We start from the raw sequence: 18,269 nt of genomic DNA, 5'->3' as shown, positions 1-18,269 counted from the left end.
TGTCCCTTGTGTCTTAGCCATACAAAATCGAATTGGGTGAACTCTTAAAAAGTACTCTGCAAATAAATATATATGTTTTTAAATAGAAAATTAGACCTTAAAATTCTTCCATGCTAAATGAGAGAATATTGCCTATTTCTGTTACCAAATTCAGTCAATATTAAAGGCAGGAGAAAGATATCTAAGAGTGCATTATTATAAATATTCCTTTTAGAGGAAGGACCCTGAGGTAGGATGCCTATGTTTTTGTTTTGTTTCTTCTTCTTTTCTTTTTTCAACTATAGCTCAAAAGGATTACACAGATTCAGTGCTTTAAAGAATTTGGGAGGTAAATTTAGATGGGCCTAAATCTTTTCCAAGTGAGGATTGCTACCAGTTTTCAATATAAGTGTCCATGTGAGGCAGACTTTTTGGTTGTCATTGGTGCTTGCTCTTCCCCATGTTTTATTATGAAGTTCAAATCTAATATGAGGAAACTTAAAGTTTCTCTGAACACGTGCATGTCCCTATTTCAAATAGAAAATACACATCAGGCCTCTAAAATCATAAGCCATTCAGAAAGGTGACTCGGGATATGCCCATAGGCCTGATGGGTCAGGGCTTTCATCATCTTCCCTGGTGTGATGTGAGGTACCTCAGTTACCAGTCAAAAACTTCATGTGGATGATTATTGTCCCTTACTGATACGACTCAGGACCAAAAAGGGTGTAGGGAAGTCCTGCAAAGTGAGGCCACTGAGATGACAGTGTGTGGCTATCAGTAAACAATAGGAGAATTACAAAGGTAGTATGCAGATGTGCTCAGTTAGTCTTAATGGCTCTAATCTTCAGGATTTAATCCCCTTTTAAGGTTTTAGAGACGAGACTTTTGGAAATATCTTGGATCAATGGATAAAAATCCAATGTATTAAATAAATACACTCATTGAAGTCTCATATATAATATAATCTATCAGGAAAGCAAGTGATTCAGAGGCATTCTTCCTTGCCTTTTATTTTACTTAAAATGTTAAAAAAATTTTTTTCTTACATCTTAGATCTACCATTTATTATAGTCTTTGAAGTATATAGGAGAACAGATTAAATTTGAGACTGAACAACTACAAGATCCCTTTTAAGAGAAAAAAGCAAAACTTAATGTTCCTTGCATAAATGATACCATGCTAAGAAAACCTGTAAGAAATACATTAAATATATCCATGTTAAGTGCAACAGTTTTTTCTTTTTTTTTTTAAGATTTTATTTATTAATTTGAGAGAGAGAAAGAGAGCATGAGCAAGGGGAGGAGCAGAGGCAGAGGGAGAAGCAGGCTCCTTGGTGAGGAGGAGCCCCATGCCAGCTCCATCCCAGGACCCTGAGATCACAACTGGAGCCAAAGGCAACCACTTAACTGACTGAGCTACCCAGGCGCCCCTCCATGTTCAGTACAACAGTTTTAGGCATATCCAGAGTAATAGAAAAATCACTTTGTGATATACCGTGGTGTACCCAGTTTATTTTTTTCATTTAGAAGAGACCTATTTTATTTATTTTATTGAAGTATAAATACAATACTCTATCAGTTTTAGGCGCACAACATAATAATACAACAATTCTATACATTACTCAGTGCTCATCATGATATGTGTACTCTTAATCTCCTTATCTATTTCATCCATCCTCCTCTCCCACCCCTTACACACCTTTTTCCTTTTTTTCCTTCCTTCCTTCCTTCCTTCCTTCCTTCCTTCCTTCCTTCCTTCCTTCCTTCCTTCTTTCCTCTCTCTCTCTTTCTCTCTCTTTCTTATTTATTTATTCATGAACGAGAGAGAGAGAGAGAGAGAGAGAGAGAGAGAGAGAGAGGCAGAGACACAGAGGGAGAAGCAGGCTCCTTTCAGGGAGCCGGGTACGGGACTCTATCCCTGTACCTGGATCATGCCCTGAGCTGAAGGCAGACGAAGGCAGACGTTTTCCTGCCAAGCCACCTAGGCATCCCTCCACTTTTCTTAATTCATGGTCAGCATATAATTGAGCTTGACTTCAAGTTATATTTATCCTTGGAGTGACTTTTTTAAGTGAGAGAAAAATAATTTAAGAAAATAGTCTGGTGATCAATCATAGTTGTGTGAATGTATCTGTATCCTATTAAAAAAGGTTACTAGGGGACTCCTGGGTGGCTCAGCTGGTTAAATGTCTGCCTTTGGCTCAGGTCATGATCCTGGGGTCCTGAGATGGAGCCCTGTGGCGAGCTTTCTACACTGTTTGCCCTCTTCCTCTGCCACTCCCCTTGCTTGTGGCTCTCTCTCAAATAAATAAAATCTTAAAAAATAAAAAAATAAAAAGAATACTGAGTCATTGCTTATAGCCTAATTCTTGATTAAGTGAGTTGGCCTTTGGAGGTGCTTTTTCTCATTGTAGCCTCCATGCAGAACCACTTGAGTTTTGTTAAGTTACAGATTGCTAGACTCTACTTCCAGATTTTCTCATTCAGTGGGTCTGGGATGGGGTTGAAAATTTGCATGTTTACCCAGTTTCCAGCTAAAGCTGTTGCTAGTAGTATAGAATCTACACTTGCAAAATCACTGCCTTAGACACATTTAAGTAAAACTATTTCCTAATAGCTAGATTGAAATAATTAAAACTACCTTAACACAAATTTAAAACTGTCTTCCATGGTCTGTTGTTTAAAGGAAGAGTACATGCCATAAATGTTATGTCAATTTTTTTGTTATGTCAAATTTATTGTTAAATATGGAATTTTTGCATCTATTGCTAAACTATCTTGGATTCTGATGTTCATGCAGTTAGTTATGCCCCATTTTCAGTGGGACTGAGCTGTGAGGAAGACTTTTTTTTAATTCTATTAGCCTCTAAGAATCATTCTAAACTCTGTATTATATTAGGATCCTACTATATTTAAACCATTATACAATTGATTTTGCTTATATTTTTTATTTGGGTTATATTTGTTCCCAAACCTGGTATAAACATTATACAGCCCTCGTTTGTGAAGCATTGTTATCGTGTGTCGGTGTATCCTTATTGAGGTATACCTCACATACTGTAAAAATTTACCCATTTAAAGTGTACACAATTCAAGTGGTTTTTAGCATAGTCACAGAGTTGCACAACCAACACCACAACCCAATTTTAGAATGCTTTCATTACCCCAGAAAGAAACCCTGTACTAATTAGCAGTCATTCCGCACCCTTCCTCTTCCTCTTCCACACCCAGCCCTGTGTAACCACTAATCTGCCTTCTGCCTCTGTGGATTTCCCTATTCTGGACATTTCATACAAATGGAATCATATAATATGTAGGCTTTTGTGATTGACTTTTCATTTAGTATAATGTTTTCAAGATTTATCTATTTTGTAACATCCTTAACTATCTATCATCTATCTGTCTATCTATCTATCTATCTATCTATCTATCTGTCATCTATCTATCTATCTATCTATCTATCTATCACGACTGGTGATATTGCAGTGTATGGATTTCCCACATTTTGTTTATGTGTCAGTTGATGGACATTTGGGCTGTTTCCAGTTTTTGGCTGTTATGAATAATACTCCTCTGAACATTTGTGTAGTCCTCTGAACATTTATGTACAAGTTTTTGTATGGACATACCTTTTTATTTCTCGTAGATAGCTCCCAAGGAATAGAATTGTTGGGTCACATGGTAACAGTATGTTTAAACACTTTGAGGAATTATCAAACTGTTTTCCAAAGCAGATGCATTATTTTACATTCTCCCCAGCAATGTATGAGGCTTCTAGTTTTTCCACATCCTCACCAACACTTGTTAATCTGGTTTCTGGTTTTCTTTTTTAAATTATAGCCATTATAGTAGGTCTGAAGTGGTATCTCATTGTGGTGGTGTTTTTAATATTTTATTTATTTGAGAAAGAGAGCACAAGCAGGGAGAGAGGGAGAAGGAGGGAGGGAGAGGGAGAAGCAGACTCCCCGCTGAGCAGGGAGCCCAACATGGAGTTTGCTGGATCCCAGGACCTGAACCGAAGGCAGAAGTTTAACAGATTGTACCACCCATGTGCCCCTCATTGTGGTTTTGATGTGCATTTCCCTAATTACTAATGATGTTAAGCCTATTTTCCTGTGCTTCTTGTCCATTTTCATATCCTGTTTGGAGAAATATCTAATCAAATCCTTACCCATTTTTAAATTGAATTATGTGTCTTTTTATTATGGTCTTGTAAGAGTTCTTTATATGTTTTGGATACAGGCACCTAATCAGATACAAGATTTACCAATATTCTCTCCCATTGTATGGGCTATCTTTTTTTTTGGTACTTTCTTGATGGTATTGTTTGTAGCATAGAAGTCTTTTTTTTTTTTTAAGATATTTATTTATTTATTTATTCATGAGACACACACACACACACACACAGAGAGAGAGAGAGAGAGAGAGGCAGAGACAAAGGCAGAGGAAGAAGCAGGCTCCATGCAGCCTGACATGGGACTCGATCCCCGGTTTCCAGAATACACCCTGGGCTGAAGATGGCGCTAAACCGCTGAGCCACCCGGGCTGCCCAGCACAGAAGTTTTTCATTTTGATGAAGTTTTTTCTTTCATTGATAGTGCTTTTGGTATTGTATCTAGGAAACCTACTCCTGTCTACTCCAAGGTAATGAAGATTTAGTGCTGTTTTCTTTGAAGAATTTTATAATTTTAGCTCTTACATTTAGGTCTCTGATTCATTTTGAGTTAATTTTCGTGTATGGTGTGATGTAGGAGTTCAACTTTATTCTTTTGCATGTGGGTCTTCTGTTATCCCAGCGCCATTTGTTGAAAAAAGTATTCTTTTCTCATTGAGTTGTCGGAGTACCTTTATCAAAAGTCAGTTAATCACAAATGTAAGGGTTCTGGACTGTCAGTTTTGTGTCTTCGATCTTGGTTTGTTGAACATTTACATTAGTATTTTTAAAATTTATTTCTAGAAGTGATGACTTTTTCTATGTAAAACATTCTTTTTAACCTTAAAAATTGTTACTAGATAGTAATAATCTACCAAATTTGATATTAAAAAATAGACTTGTAAGCTGTTTTAAGTAGAAAACTTTGAATTCTATAAAATTTTGCTCTTTTTTTGCCTTTTTTAATAATCATTTTTGTATTGCTTATGTATTTAAGAATGACCATAATTTGAATAATTGTTATAAAAATGTTTATGCATTTACATTAGCATTATTATGCACAACAGGAAAATACTGAAAACAGATGTCTGGAAAGCAGCAAAATTCAAATGAATATTGAGTTTTCTTATGTAAAGAGAGGCTATATATGTTGTATCAATTCATTCTGAATACCAGACAGTTTATTAAAAACAAGAGTAACATTTCTGAAAACACTGATGATGCTTCATTTTATGACTAATAGATACATGTGGTCTATATACCACCACATCTTTCAGAGGCTACACTGCTGCTTGATTTTGTTTTCTTGGATAGCAGAGAGCATATAAAATTCTTATCGTGGCATAATTGGCTTATTACCATCCTTCTGTTTCATGTGCATGTTACTAAACAAGGAGTTTCCCCAACTGCTTGTATTTTGCAAAAGTGCATCTTCATGTGTTTGTGCCAGTGCTACATTTCCTGTTATATTGCATATAAGCAGTGAACATATTTTAGATATTAGGCTGATGGCTGTGACTTTCATTTAGGAATCTTTGTCCGAAGTGGAAGAAAAATACAAGAAAGCCATGGTTTCCAACGCACAGTTAGACAATGAGAAGAATAATTTGATCTACCAGGTAGACACCCTCAAGGATGTTATTGAAGAACAGGAAGAACAGATGGCAGAATTTTATAGAGAAAATGAAGAAAAATCAAAGGTAATTGTGCATCTTGTATCATCCCTTTTCCTGGGTCAGAAAATTAGAACCTGATCTTTCAGAAGTGCTGGGCTTGATGGAAGAGTGCAGCATACCTGGGGCTGAAGCTTCAGTCGAAACTGGTCCAAGGAAGTTGACACAATATGAGATGTCAGGTCTTAAAATATTTTCCTCTTTACATTTTTATAAAATCTAATTTTCCTAAGGAAAATCTTATGACCTCTTTCATTTTTTGAAGCTAGAATGCAACTCAAGTTTTATCTTTATTTTCTATCTCTTAATTGGAACAGTTATAGTGAATTACTAATTTCTTCCTGTTTTAATAGGTTGGAATGCTACAAAGCTCCAAAGACTTTGAGTGAGACAGTTCATTGTTTTCTTTTCTATCATTTTTCAAAATAATCTGTTTTCTAAAAGATTGAAGAGAAGTTTTTAACCAGTTATTTAAAAATAGCAGGATGGAGACATGCATTAGACGTCAACAGATGTTTTCTTTAGAGGTTTGTAAGCTATATTGTTAAAATGAGCAGATGGAAAATAAAAGCCACTGTCCAAGGTCAGATTTGCCCTTTGACAACTTCAGAGAACAAATTGGGTTCTCTTATTGGATTTGGACTTTTAAAGTGTTGATGTCAGTCTAAGCAGAGGACAAAAGGATACTGTCAAAAAATGAGTTGTGACTACATTGCAAAAATAAAAAGCCCAGAAAATAATTTAGGAAATGTGCATTGGTAAGTTGTTAGAAACATCAGTAACATGAAGGGAGAGAAGCTGTTAATCTAATCTCAAAGGGACTGGCATTAATACTATAGACTCTAATGGGAATTTTTTTCCCTTGAGGACTGAAAATACTCATTCCAGTCTGTTTTGGTCTTGTTTAAAAAGTGCTTGGAAATGTTTGATGAGTTTGGGGGAAAGAAGGATGATGAATAGGCAGATACAGAGGATTTTTAGGGTAGTGATACTGTTCTGTATGATACTATATTGGTGGTTACATTATACATTTGTCAAAACCCATAGAATATACAACACCAAGAGGGAACCCTAATGTAAACTATAGAGTTTGGGTGATTGTGATATGTCAATGCAGGCTCAGCATTTGTAACAAATGTACCCCTCTGATGCAGGATGTTGATAGTAGGTAGGAGAGGCTCTATCTATGTGGGGGCAGTGGTCTATAGGAACTCTGTACTTCCACTCAACTGCATGAACCTAAAAGTGCTCTAAAAAATAAAGTCTGTTAAAAAAAATGTTAGGATAAGAAGACTTGTGTCTCTATAAATGAAAAAGAGACCTCTGGATATTTTCATACTGTTTGACAGGGCTCATTGAAGCTATGATTTGGTGGCATAGGTGGTTTCCTCTGATTCTTCTTGTTTCTCAAGGGTCAGTTTCTGAATTCTGAACTGTCATACTTTATGTAGAGTCCTTGGACTCCTTTTTTGCCTTTCCATGCATTTTTCATATCTATTTCTGGCTCTTTGTTTCTTGTAGAATAGAAGAAAATCCCATGGTAAGTATTTAATGTTCAGTACTAAAATGAGTTATCTTTCTATCTTCTCAAATGCCCTTGAGCATTTTTAAAATAAACAAAAGCAAATCTCTATGATTAACTTACTAGGCAACTTTATTTTTTCCTTCTATCATCTTCTGATATCTAGAGATGTCTTAGTATACATAGAGCTATGGTTTTTGAGTTTTTTTTTAAGATTTTATTTATTTATTTGAGAGCAGAGAGAGAGAGCGCGCGGGTGCGCGCGCGTATGATTGGGGGAAGGGAGAGAAAGAAGAAGACCCCCTGCTAAGCAGGAAGCCTAATGCAGGGCTTGAGCCCACAACCTGGTTCAGCTTAACCAACTGAGCCATCCAGGGGCCCCTGGTTTTTAATTTTTATGTAAAAAAATTATGCTTTTCTTAAAGAATCATAAGTGTTTTTTTTGAATCATAAGCTTTTTAAATGCTTTGTAAATCTACTTCAAGTACCCAAATGGTGAAGACCTTGTAATAGTGTCTTTCTAGTGTACCTTCTCTTTGAGCTCTTCTTCTTCTTTTTTCTTTTTCTTAAAGATTTCATTTATTCATGTATTTGTTTGTTTATTTATTTATTTATTTATTTGAGGGAGAGAGAGAACATGCAGGAGTGCAGGAGGCTGAGCAAGAGCAGGGGCAGAGAGTGGGGGAGGTACAAGCAGACTCCACGCTGAGTGTGGAGCCCAACTCGGGGCTTGATTGATCTCAGGACCCCGAGATCATGAGCAATAATGATGACCTGAGTCTAAGTCAAGAGTCACCTGCTCAATTGACTAAGGCACCCAGATGCCCCTGAGCTCTTCTTCTAAATAGATACTGCCTCATGCAGTAGAATGTTCATGTTCAGAGGCCTACAGAGAGGTTAGGCACTCAGGTATGTTTCATTATAGCTCAGAAGGAAAGGGTAAAGAAGGACCATTCAATTACAACAACAATGCTATTAATTCAATTTTTTAAGTCTTCGGTGCTTTCTGCTGGGATTATAACTGTATCTTTAAAGTTGTCTCTATACCTACTCTGTGGAAGAATGCCTCATTAGGAATGTCTCTATATTATTTTCTTAGTAGTTATTTATTTTAGTAGTGGATTATTTTTCTTTTTTTTCTTATCTGAGATTTTTAAAAAGTGTCTTATTAGAGCTTTTAAAAATACAAAGAATAGTTGACTACTCTGTACCCTCATAAACCCATCATCTGTCCCCAGCAACCATCAACCAATGGCCAATTTTGCCCTGTCCACTTCCCCTACTCTTGTTCTTTGAGACAAGTCCTCAGGGTCTCATATATTAATATGAGTTTAGGTAAGGACTCCCTCTCTTTTTATAACCATGAGACCATTTCACATCTGAAAAATTAAGAATAATTCCTACATACTACATGTCCAGCCATTGTTAGAATTTTAATTGTCTCAAATGTCCTAAGTGGTTTTCTTTTTTATAGTTAAAAAATAAAAAAAGACCTTGAGGATCCAGATAAATTCCATAGGTTGGAATTAGTTGTCATGTCTTTTAAGTCTCTTTTTTATTTATAGGTCTCCTTTCATCCCTTTCTCTTTTTTTTCCTCGCAATTTGTGTGTTGAAGAGACTGAATTTCTTGTCTTAAAAGTTCGCAACAGCCTTAGGGATTTTGCTGTTTCATCCCTCTGGTGTCTTTAATGTGTTCCCTTTTCTTCTATATTTTCTGTAAACAGGTAGTTGGGTTTAGAGGCTTAACCAAATATAGGTGCGGCATTTTTGGCAAGTCTGCTTCAAGGATTATCTTCTGGCAGGAGACCCCAATGTATGGCTCTTTCTTTTTGTAGTGCTGTTGTTGGACACTTCGATCTGTTAATTAGGGGTTGCAAAATAGGATGTACTAATTTTATCATGACTGTTTTATTTTTTAATTATTTTAAAGTGGATTAAAATAATTTGCATACCATCCAGTTCATCTGTTTAAAGTGTACAATTCAGGGCCTTTTGTGTCTTCACAGTTAGGTGCAGGCAACCTCTGTTAGTTTTAGAGTACTCTGGTAACGTCAGAAAGAAACTTTGGCTCCTTTAGTTCTCATTGTTCAGTCACCTGCCCCCTCAGCCCTGAGTAACCATCCATCTGCTTTCTGTTTCTGTAGATTTCCCTGTTCTAAACTTGCAGTCAGTGGAGTCATAGGATGTGTGGTCTTTTGAAGCTGGCTTGTTTTATTTTAGCTTAGCTTTCTTTTTAATATTTTATTTATTTATGAGAGACACAGAGAGATTGAGGCAGATACGTAGGCAGAGGGAGAAGCAGGCTGTGGAGAGCCTGATGTGGGACTTTATCCCAGGACCCTGAGATCACGACCTGAGCCGAATGCAGATGCTCAACCACTGAGCCACTCAGGCACCCCTAGCTTAAATATTTTTTGACATTCATCCGTATTGTAGTATGGTTGATACTTCACTATCTTTTATGGTCTAATACTATATCCCTTTGTATGGGTATACCACATTTTGTTTGTTCATTTGTGTGTTCATACACATGATGCACATGCTATGGTGAATGCTGCTGCTGTAAACATTTGTGTACAAGTCTGTGTATGTTGTCCTTTCTGTTAAGTGTGTACCTGGGAGGGGGTTCCTGGGTCATATGGCAACTCTGTGTTGAACCATTTGAGGAATGCCAGACCATCTTCCACAGTGGTTACATCATTTCACATTCCTACCAGCAGTGTATGTGAGTTCTGATTTCACCATAGCCTCACCAACACTTGTCATTGTCTTTTTTTTTTTTTACAGCCTTCCTAGCAGCTGTGGTTTTGATTTGTATTTTCCTTATGACTAATGATTTTGAGTAGATTTTCATATGCTTCATATATTCCTTGGAGAAATAGCTATTCAGATCTTTTGCCTATTTTTTTTTTGCCTATTTTTTTTTAAAGATTTTATTTATTTATTAGAGAGAGAGAGAGAGAGAGAGAGAGAGAGAGACAAGTGAGGGAGGGGCAGAGGGAAAGGGAGAAGCAGATTTCTCACTGAGTAGGGAGATCTGATGTGGGGCTGGATCCCAGGACCCTGAGATCATGACCTGAGTGGAAGGCAGACACTTAACCTACCTAACTACTCAGGTGCCCCTCTTTTTAAATTGGATTGCCTTTTTATTATTGAGTTGTAAAGAGTTTATATATTCTAGATAAAAGTTCCTTATCAGATACAACTTAAAAATATTTTAAAATATCATTATGGGAACGCCTTGGGTGGCTCAGTGGTTGAGCGTCTGCCTTCGGCCCAGGGTGACCATGGAGTCCCAGGATCAAGTCTCACATTGGGCCCCTGCATGAAACCTGCTTTTCCCCCTGCCTGTGTCTCTGCTTCTCTCTGTGTGTGTCTCTCATAAATAAATAAAATCTTTAAATAAGAAAAAAATTTTAAAAAATCATTATGAAGTCAAGAATACAAGTATTTGATGATTTTGAATTCATTGTAGCTTTTATTATTCTTGATTTTCAAATTGTTCAACCTTTAATATGAATGTTTTCAGGTTGATTTCTGAATGATTTTGACATGAATCTAATTGTTTTTTTTTTTTTTTGTTTTTGTTTTTTTGATAAATTGTTTGGTATCTAGCACAAGAAAGTTCCAGGCTCATCTGGTACATTTCCTGCTCCAGATCTGGAATTAGCTGTTTGTCCAAGGAGCCTTGGTTCATTTAGTGGAGCAGTGTGGGTGCTAGAGAGCTCTTGCCATTAAGATGATCACTGTTTATAAAGGCTCTTTAGTGGATGTATCGGGGAAATATTTATGTGGGGTACTTTTTTGTTTTAAAGTCAAAATATATTATAAATTTATGCTGGTAGTTCTAGTTCGTGTTTAGGATTCCAGCATTTTTCCTTACCCTCTGTTTTACATATGTATATCTCTGTTTTCCCACTGCCAGTTCTCAAAGTCACTGAGGGTGACAGTAATTACATTATAATCTCTTCTCTTTGCTCTATCCCACAGTGCTCAGAATAGCAATACCAATGTTGCCACAAATGACATAATTACTGAAAATAGTTAAAAGTTTTTTTGTTTTGTTTTGGTTGGTTGTTATTTTGCTGCTATACTACTTATAGTCCAGCCATTGTTTTGAAAAGTTACTTGAAATAGTTTCTTTCTCTGTACTTATGCTGCTAACTGGTTATATAATTAGGCTCACTGCATTTTATTTTCTATACTTAGAAATTGCTTTAAAATTTTTATCTTTAAATTATTTTTGCTTTTAATTGTGGTAAAAAAATATATAACAAATTGACCATCTTAACCATTTTAAAGTGTTACAGTTCAGACAGTTCAGTAATATCAAGTATATATTCACATTGTGGTGCAATGGGAACTTTTTCATCTTGTAGAACTGAAACTCAGAACCCATTAAACAATAACTATCTACCCTCCTCCCCACCCCCCACTCCCCACCCCCAATCAACTCCTGGCAATCACTGTTCTTCTTTTTCTCTCTCTCTGAGTTTAGCTACTCTAGGTACCTCATAAAAGTGAAATCATACAGTATTTGACTTTTTATGACTGGCTTATTATCCTTCATATAATGCCTTCAAGGTTTATGCATGTTGTGTTGTGGCATGTGTCAGAATTTCCTTCCTAATAATCCATTGTATGTATGTACCACATTTTGTTTATCCGTTCATCTGTCTGTGGACACTTGCGTTGCTTTCATCAGGAATTGCTCTTTCACTTTAATTTCGTTTTACAGTTACATAAGATATTTATATCTGAAGTCAAATCAGCAAAGAAAATGTATTCAAAGAAGCCACTTGTCTATTTCTGTTCATCCCTATTTCTTGAGGGGATTTTTAAAATCATAAATGCTTCATCTTTCCATTTTTTAGCTTAAAAGGGTAAATATATTTTGCTATTTGAAAAAATATACACAAATATGTATGTTTTTATCCTCCGTTTCTTAAAAAAATGGTAGCATACTATAAATACTACTCCCACCTTGCTCTTTATCACCTTATGATTGTGGGTATTCCTCATTCTTTGGTATTACTACATAGTTATTCCATGGTGTGCACTGCAGTATAGTTTATTCTATCAGTTCCCTATTAATGGACATTTGAATTATTTGCAGTCTTTTGCTGTTAAAACTAGTCCTGCAAAAATGATGTAGTACATAAATCTTGCATTTTTGTCGGGATGGCTGGGGAGTCATCAAAGTGGGTTTACAGAGAGACAGTAACCTTTTGTTTCTGATATAAGGTGTAATTTTTTCCCATAGTTTATCATTTGTGTTTTTACTTTGCTTAGAGTTTCTTTTGCCATTCAAAAGTTTTTATGTAGTCTAACTTATTATCCATTTCCCTTTCTTGCTTGTGGATTTTTAGGTCATTTTTTTAATGACATTATTCTACTAGGGTTATAGGAATTCACTCATTTTTTTTTTTTCTCAAGTAACTATATCCTTTCCTTCTGTCTCTTCCTTTCATAAACTTCCAACCCATTTGAAATTTGTCCGGGTTTGTAGTGCGAGGTGGATATCAGCCTCACTAACATAAAACTCGTATCTTTTCTTATTGATTTGGGATGCCCCTTTTGTTTTGTTGTTGCTTAATATATTTGCACATGTAACTGGGTGTATTTCTGGATTTTCTATTCTACTTTTGTCTGTATTCATAAGGCCTTACAAACAATGTTTTAATTATATAGGCCTTATATCTAGTAAGGCTAGCTTTCTTCATTATTAGTATTTTTTTCTGGCTGTTTTTTCTTATATTTTTCTTCCAAATAAACTTTATAATCAATTTATCAATCTCTGATGAGAAAAAAAGCCTAATGGTATTTTTATTTGGACTGCATTAAATGTGTAGATTAATTTGATGGAGAACTGGCATTTTTATGATACTGAGGTTTTTTTAATCCAAGAAGATGGTGTGCTTTTCTGTTTGTTTGGTTCTCCTTCTCTGTCCCTCAGGAATATTTTATATGATTTTCCTCATATTGATTTTGGATATTTCTTGGTTTTTTTTTGAATATTTCTTGTAAGTTTACACATACATTTAAAAAATTTTATTCTTTGAAAAAAATAAATAAAAATTTATTCTTTGATATTGCATTTGTTATGTTTTCTCTCTAGATTTTTATACTTATAAAGGTTATTGAATTTGATCTATTTATTTTTATTTTATTTTATTTATTTTATTTTATTTTATTTTTTTTGATCTATTTATTTTTAAAGATCTTATTTATTCATTTGAGACAGAGGGATGCAGTGAGAGGGGGGAGAGAGTAGGAGAAGCAGACTCCCCACTGAGCTGGGAGCCTGACTTGGGGCTCAATCCCAACACCCCAAGATCACGACCTGAGCCAAAGGCAGACGCTTAACCATCTGAGCCACCCCGGCGCCCAGATTATTGAATTTTACATATTAATTTTATAACCTGTTACTTTATTAAGTCATCTCATTGTTCTTAGTAATTTTGCCACCCATTAGTCTGGATTTTCTAGATGTATGGTCCTAGGAGATGAAAAATGTTAATTTTCTGAATCTTTCCATAGAATACAGAATTTTTCTTTTCTTTTTTTTTTTTTTTTTTTTTTTTCAGAATTTTTCTAAGTTATCAGGCATGGGAAGTCCAAGTGTGTTTCTGGAGGTCATACTTAACCTCTGTATTACTATATTGTAGATATTACAGTTTGTCATGTGCCATTATCTGTGTCAGATGTATCATTTGTTTCTTAACAGGAGTTAGAAAGGCAGAAACATATGTGTAGTGTGCTGCAGCATAAGATGGATGAACTTAAAGAAGGCCTTCGACAGAGAGATGAGCTTATTGAGGTATGTGCATGAACTGTGAAATACTTAATTTTGAACAAAATGCATTGAATGTGACAAAGGAGTGTATGTTGGGAGGGAAGGGAGTTAAAATGCCACAGTTTCCTTGTCTCTTCATCTTGGCTGTACCCTAAAATTTCACACACATGAAACATAGAGTCAGGCTTAAAAAATTAATGCTACCAACCTTATAAACATTCCCCCTTGCAATAGCAAAAGCTTTTGTAATTATCTTTTATTCCTAAGCATATTCTTTCCTAAAGATATCTTAGAAAATGGGCAAAAGGCAAAATTACAAGTACCATTAATCTTTGGAATGTAGTGAATGCTGTCTGCTGGGACAGGATTCTTGGGGAGTGAGACATTTGATCTTGACTGAGGCAGATCTTTTTCTGAGGCGGCTAAAGGAAAGGACTATTCAAGATAGACACCTTACATACAAAAAGGTGAAGGTTGGCAGGTTGTGCTGCTGGAGGAACCCCAAGTGCCATGGTGTTGGCAGCATCCCAGGAATGCAAACCAGTAGGGTCCACCAAGAAATCTTTGAAAAGCCTTTATTATCCTTTTGTTCCTGCTACCTCGTGAGCATCTGTTTTTGTTTTTTGTTTTTTTTTAATGTGGTTTTCCTCTTGAGGTTTTTCCTCATGTTTTATAAGTATGCTGGGACAGGATCCTGCCCACTGGCTTGGTGTGGTTATCAAAGGTGTCTTATGTTAACTTAATGTTGATGACATGAGAATGATTTCAGGAAGGCCAGCTCCTAATGATCCCTGGGAGATGCCTCCTGCACCACACTCCTACTCATCCATATTCCTGCTGCTCAGGACTTGCCCTGCCCCCACTTTTTTCTGCTCCCTCTTTCTCTCTTCCTCCAATGACCTGCCCCACTAATCTCTCACCCTGTAAATGACTTGCAAAAACCTTTTTTTTTAATTAATTAATTAATTAATTAATTAATTAATTAATTTATTTATTTATGATAGTCAAAGAGAGAGAGAGAGAGAGAGAGGCAGAGACACAGGCAGAGGGAGAAGCAGGCTCCATGCACCGGGAGCCTGACGTGGAATTCGATCTCGGGTCTCCAGGATCGTGCCCTGGGCCAAAGGCAGGCGCCAAACCGCTGCGCCACCCAGGGATCCCGCAAAAACCTTAATAGAGGAAAAGAAATGACTACTTTTCTGTATGTGGATTTGTGTTACTTTTCTTCATTCTTGAGAATGATTGAATGTAGCTGGCTGAAAGCAGGTAGAGTTTGTGAATTCTAAAGGCAGACACATAACCCTTTGAAATTATCAGATTACATCTGAAGTTAGTTGTCCTAGTTTTTCCATTTTTGGCATGAAGCATATTATTTAAATTTTGTATCCTGCTGGTATTTAAAAATAATGTGTATTCCTCTCTTTTGGCTTTTTGTGTTCTTTTTTGTGTGTCAATATGCCAGCCACTTATTATTTCTTTTTCTAATTAAGATATATACTTTCCCCCACTTTTGATTTCAACGAATAATAAAACTACTTTGGCAGCTGCTTCTCAAATTCAGTAGCTTAAGTCAGAATTGGGTAAGTTAATTTGATGATTATGCTTAAGAGGAATTGTATAATGCTTGATTCCCATAACTTGTCACTGGTTTCTTTAAAAGCCAAGGGTGCTGGATATACAAACTTTAACCTCTGTATTACTATATTGTAGATGTTCCAGTTTGTTATGTGCCATTATCTGTGTCAAAAGACCTTAGTTTTAGGAGTTTTTATGTTTAGAATTAACATTTCTTAGATGTTAATACCTATGTCTATGTATAACCGAAAACCTTGGATATGACAAAATAATGCCTTTTGGTCTTTCATTGTAAAGTATATAAGAAATGTGTAAGTAGGGAAAATGGGAGATGATCATTTACTAATAATTCTTAAAAGAAAACCTGTTAAACAGTAAAGGGTATAAATTGAGGCTTGTTGCCTAAGGAGAACTGTTATTTTAAGAATTGCTACATGCTAAATTCTAGTTTTTCTAAAAAACTAAACTAAAAATATGACTGTTCATTCGAATTCATGATATTCTTGCTGTTGTAGGTTCTGCTAACAAATTCAAAATGATTAAACTGAGATATGTCTTGTATTTTTAGTTCTGCTTAAAAAAAAGTTTAAAACTACTGCTTGTTCTCTGTGATAAGGATCATGTGTTCCTAAGCAAATCTGAATTTCCTTCTCTAGAAGTTGTTCCATGTTTGGAGAAAAGGCAGTAATCAGAGGAAGAGTACACACATGGAGCTGCATGTACACAGAAACCCTAGCTGGCTTGCTGCCTCAGAGCTGTGTTTGCAGCAGCTCTTCCCACTTCCCCTGGGGCAAGCCAGCGGGAGGCCTGTGGCCGAGACACTGGATGTCATCTTTCCCTTTAGTGAGCAACTATTGCCTCTCTTGTTCATCACAGACTTACTTTCTCCCTTTGTTAAATTTCTTTATCAGCTTTATTTTTTATACTGTTTTCCTCCCTCGGACCCCGACCGTTTTTTCTTTCTGCTCTTTTATTCTCTCCCCCTTTCCTCTGCAGGAGAATCAACGAATGCAGCAGAAAATAGACACCATGACAAAAGAGGTGTTTGACCTTCAGGAGACACTTCTTTGGAAAGATAAAAACATTAGGGTATGAAATGAATTTGGGCTTTGGTCTGAAGCCCATTGATAAGGAATAGACCAATATAATTTAACTTAGAGATTCATAAAGAATCTGCCCTTTCTGTTATTTTTGAGCATTTATACACTGAAATGTGAATAAGCAGGAGACAGAAAAAAAAAACTCCCAGGGGAAAACTCAATATTATGCCTGGAAAGAACTCTTCTTTCTAGTGGACTCTGGGTTTGTGAAACCTACAAACTAGGAAATTTCTAGGGAAGTTTATTTCCCCAGGATTCTTATCCAGAAGCAGCCACAGGCGCTTAATTCAAACTCTGTGGGTAACTTGATATCCTTACATTGCAAGAAGTTTGGATGAGAAGCAAGAGAACAGTGAGTGGGGGGTGGAGTACAAGTAATTACCATCCCATAAATCCTTGGTGAATAAAATGGGAAGAGATTAACATCAATTTAGTTACGGAAATGAATAGGAATGTAAGATTTGTTGGATTTGCCAAACCATGACGTCATCTCTAATTATAACCCCATGATTCCCCAGAGCAGGGGCCCAGATAAGGAAAGTCTTCAGTGCTTCTTTTGCTAAGCACTTTAGGTAGATTCCAAGTGCACAGGAGGCTGGAAAAATTCCCACCAGTTCATCCTGTGTCACCCTTTGACGCGTACCCCATCTCATGGCTTAATAAGCTCTGTGTTCTGCGCTGGTACCACACAGCCATAGCTGCCAGAGGCTTACCTTGTCAGAGAGGGGCTATGGTGGAGGAAGCAGAGAGAGGAAACCCTTGTCCTGAGAACATAATAAGATTTGTTCTGCTTGAGGTTAGGTGGCATAGGGAAAAGTTGGCAAAGATCCCCAAGAACACCTGTGATAAACATGCCTGGATGAGAAGCCCTCTGGGTCATACCCTTCATTGTGGGGAGGGCTCTTGTATCCAGTTCTTTTCATATCTCCAAGGACCTGTCCTCTTACTATTATTGTTCATTAAAGGTTTTATTTACTTACTTGAGAGAGCCCGAGTGTGAGCACAGGAGCAGGGGTGAGGGGCAGAGGGAGAGGGCGAGGCAGATTCCCTGCTGAGCAAGGATTCCCAGAGGGGGCCAATCAGTTGATCAGTCCCAGGATCCCCAAGATCATGATCTGAACCCAAGGCCAGACACTTAACCAACTGAACCACACAGGTGCCTCCCTATCCTCTTATTATTAATAAGCATATGGAAAACAAAATTACATCTTAAGAGGGTTTTTTATTGTTGTTGTTTTTTACTTTTTAAGAGTTTCCACTATTTAAATACAGAGTTTCTAAAAATCCACCCAAAGCCAGAAGAGCCTTCTGGAATAAAAAATTAATGACTGTTAAGAGTTGTGAGATTTTGTCTATGAACTGCTGATTTTATTTACATTTTTATTTAGGGAATTTATTTATTTATTTATTTATTTATTTATTTATTTATTTATGTATTTTTTATTTAGGGAATTTAAAGTGAGATGTG

At 36.4% G+C, this 18,269-nt stretch overlaps 1 protein-coding gene across 27 annotated transcripts in view; it reads left to right on the top strand.

Moving 5' to 3' along the window:
• Positions 1 to 18,269, top strand: part of LRRFIP2 (LRR binding FLII interacting protein 2) — a 109,445-nt gene that overhangs the window by 74,349 nt on the left and 16,827 nt on the right. For 14 of the 27 annotated variants that reach the window (XM_072726438.1, XM_072726435.1, XM_072726437.1 and 11 more), the window contains 3 exons: positions 5,664 to 5,834; positions 14,058 to 14,150; positions 16,698 to 16,790. In XM_072726438.1, the coding sequence (XP_072582539.1) occupies positions 5,664 to 5,834; positions 14,058 to 14,150; positions 16,698 to 16,790 (357 nt within the window). The remainder of the gene's footprint in view (positions 1 to 5,663; positions 5,835 to 14,057; positions 14,151 to 16,697; positions 16,791 to 18,269) is intronic. The other 13 variants (XM_026001038.2, XM_026001039.2, XM_072726445.1 and 10 more) reach the window with 1 other exon arrangement.

Source organism: Vulpes vulpes, chromosome 11 (assembly GCF_048418805.1).
Source record: "Vulpes vulpes isolate BD-2025 chromosome 11, VulVul3, whole genome shotgun sequence".
Lineage (NCBI taxonomy): Eukaryota > Metazoa > Chordata > Mammalia > Carnivora > Canidae > Vulpes > Vulpes vulpes.
The sequence above is the reverse complement of the archived record's forward strand: the minus strand, read 5'-3'. Positions and strand labels throughout refer to the sequence as shown.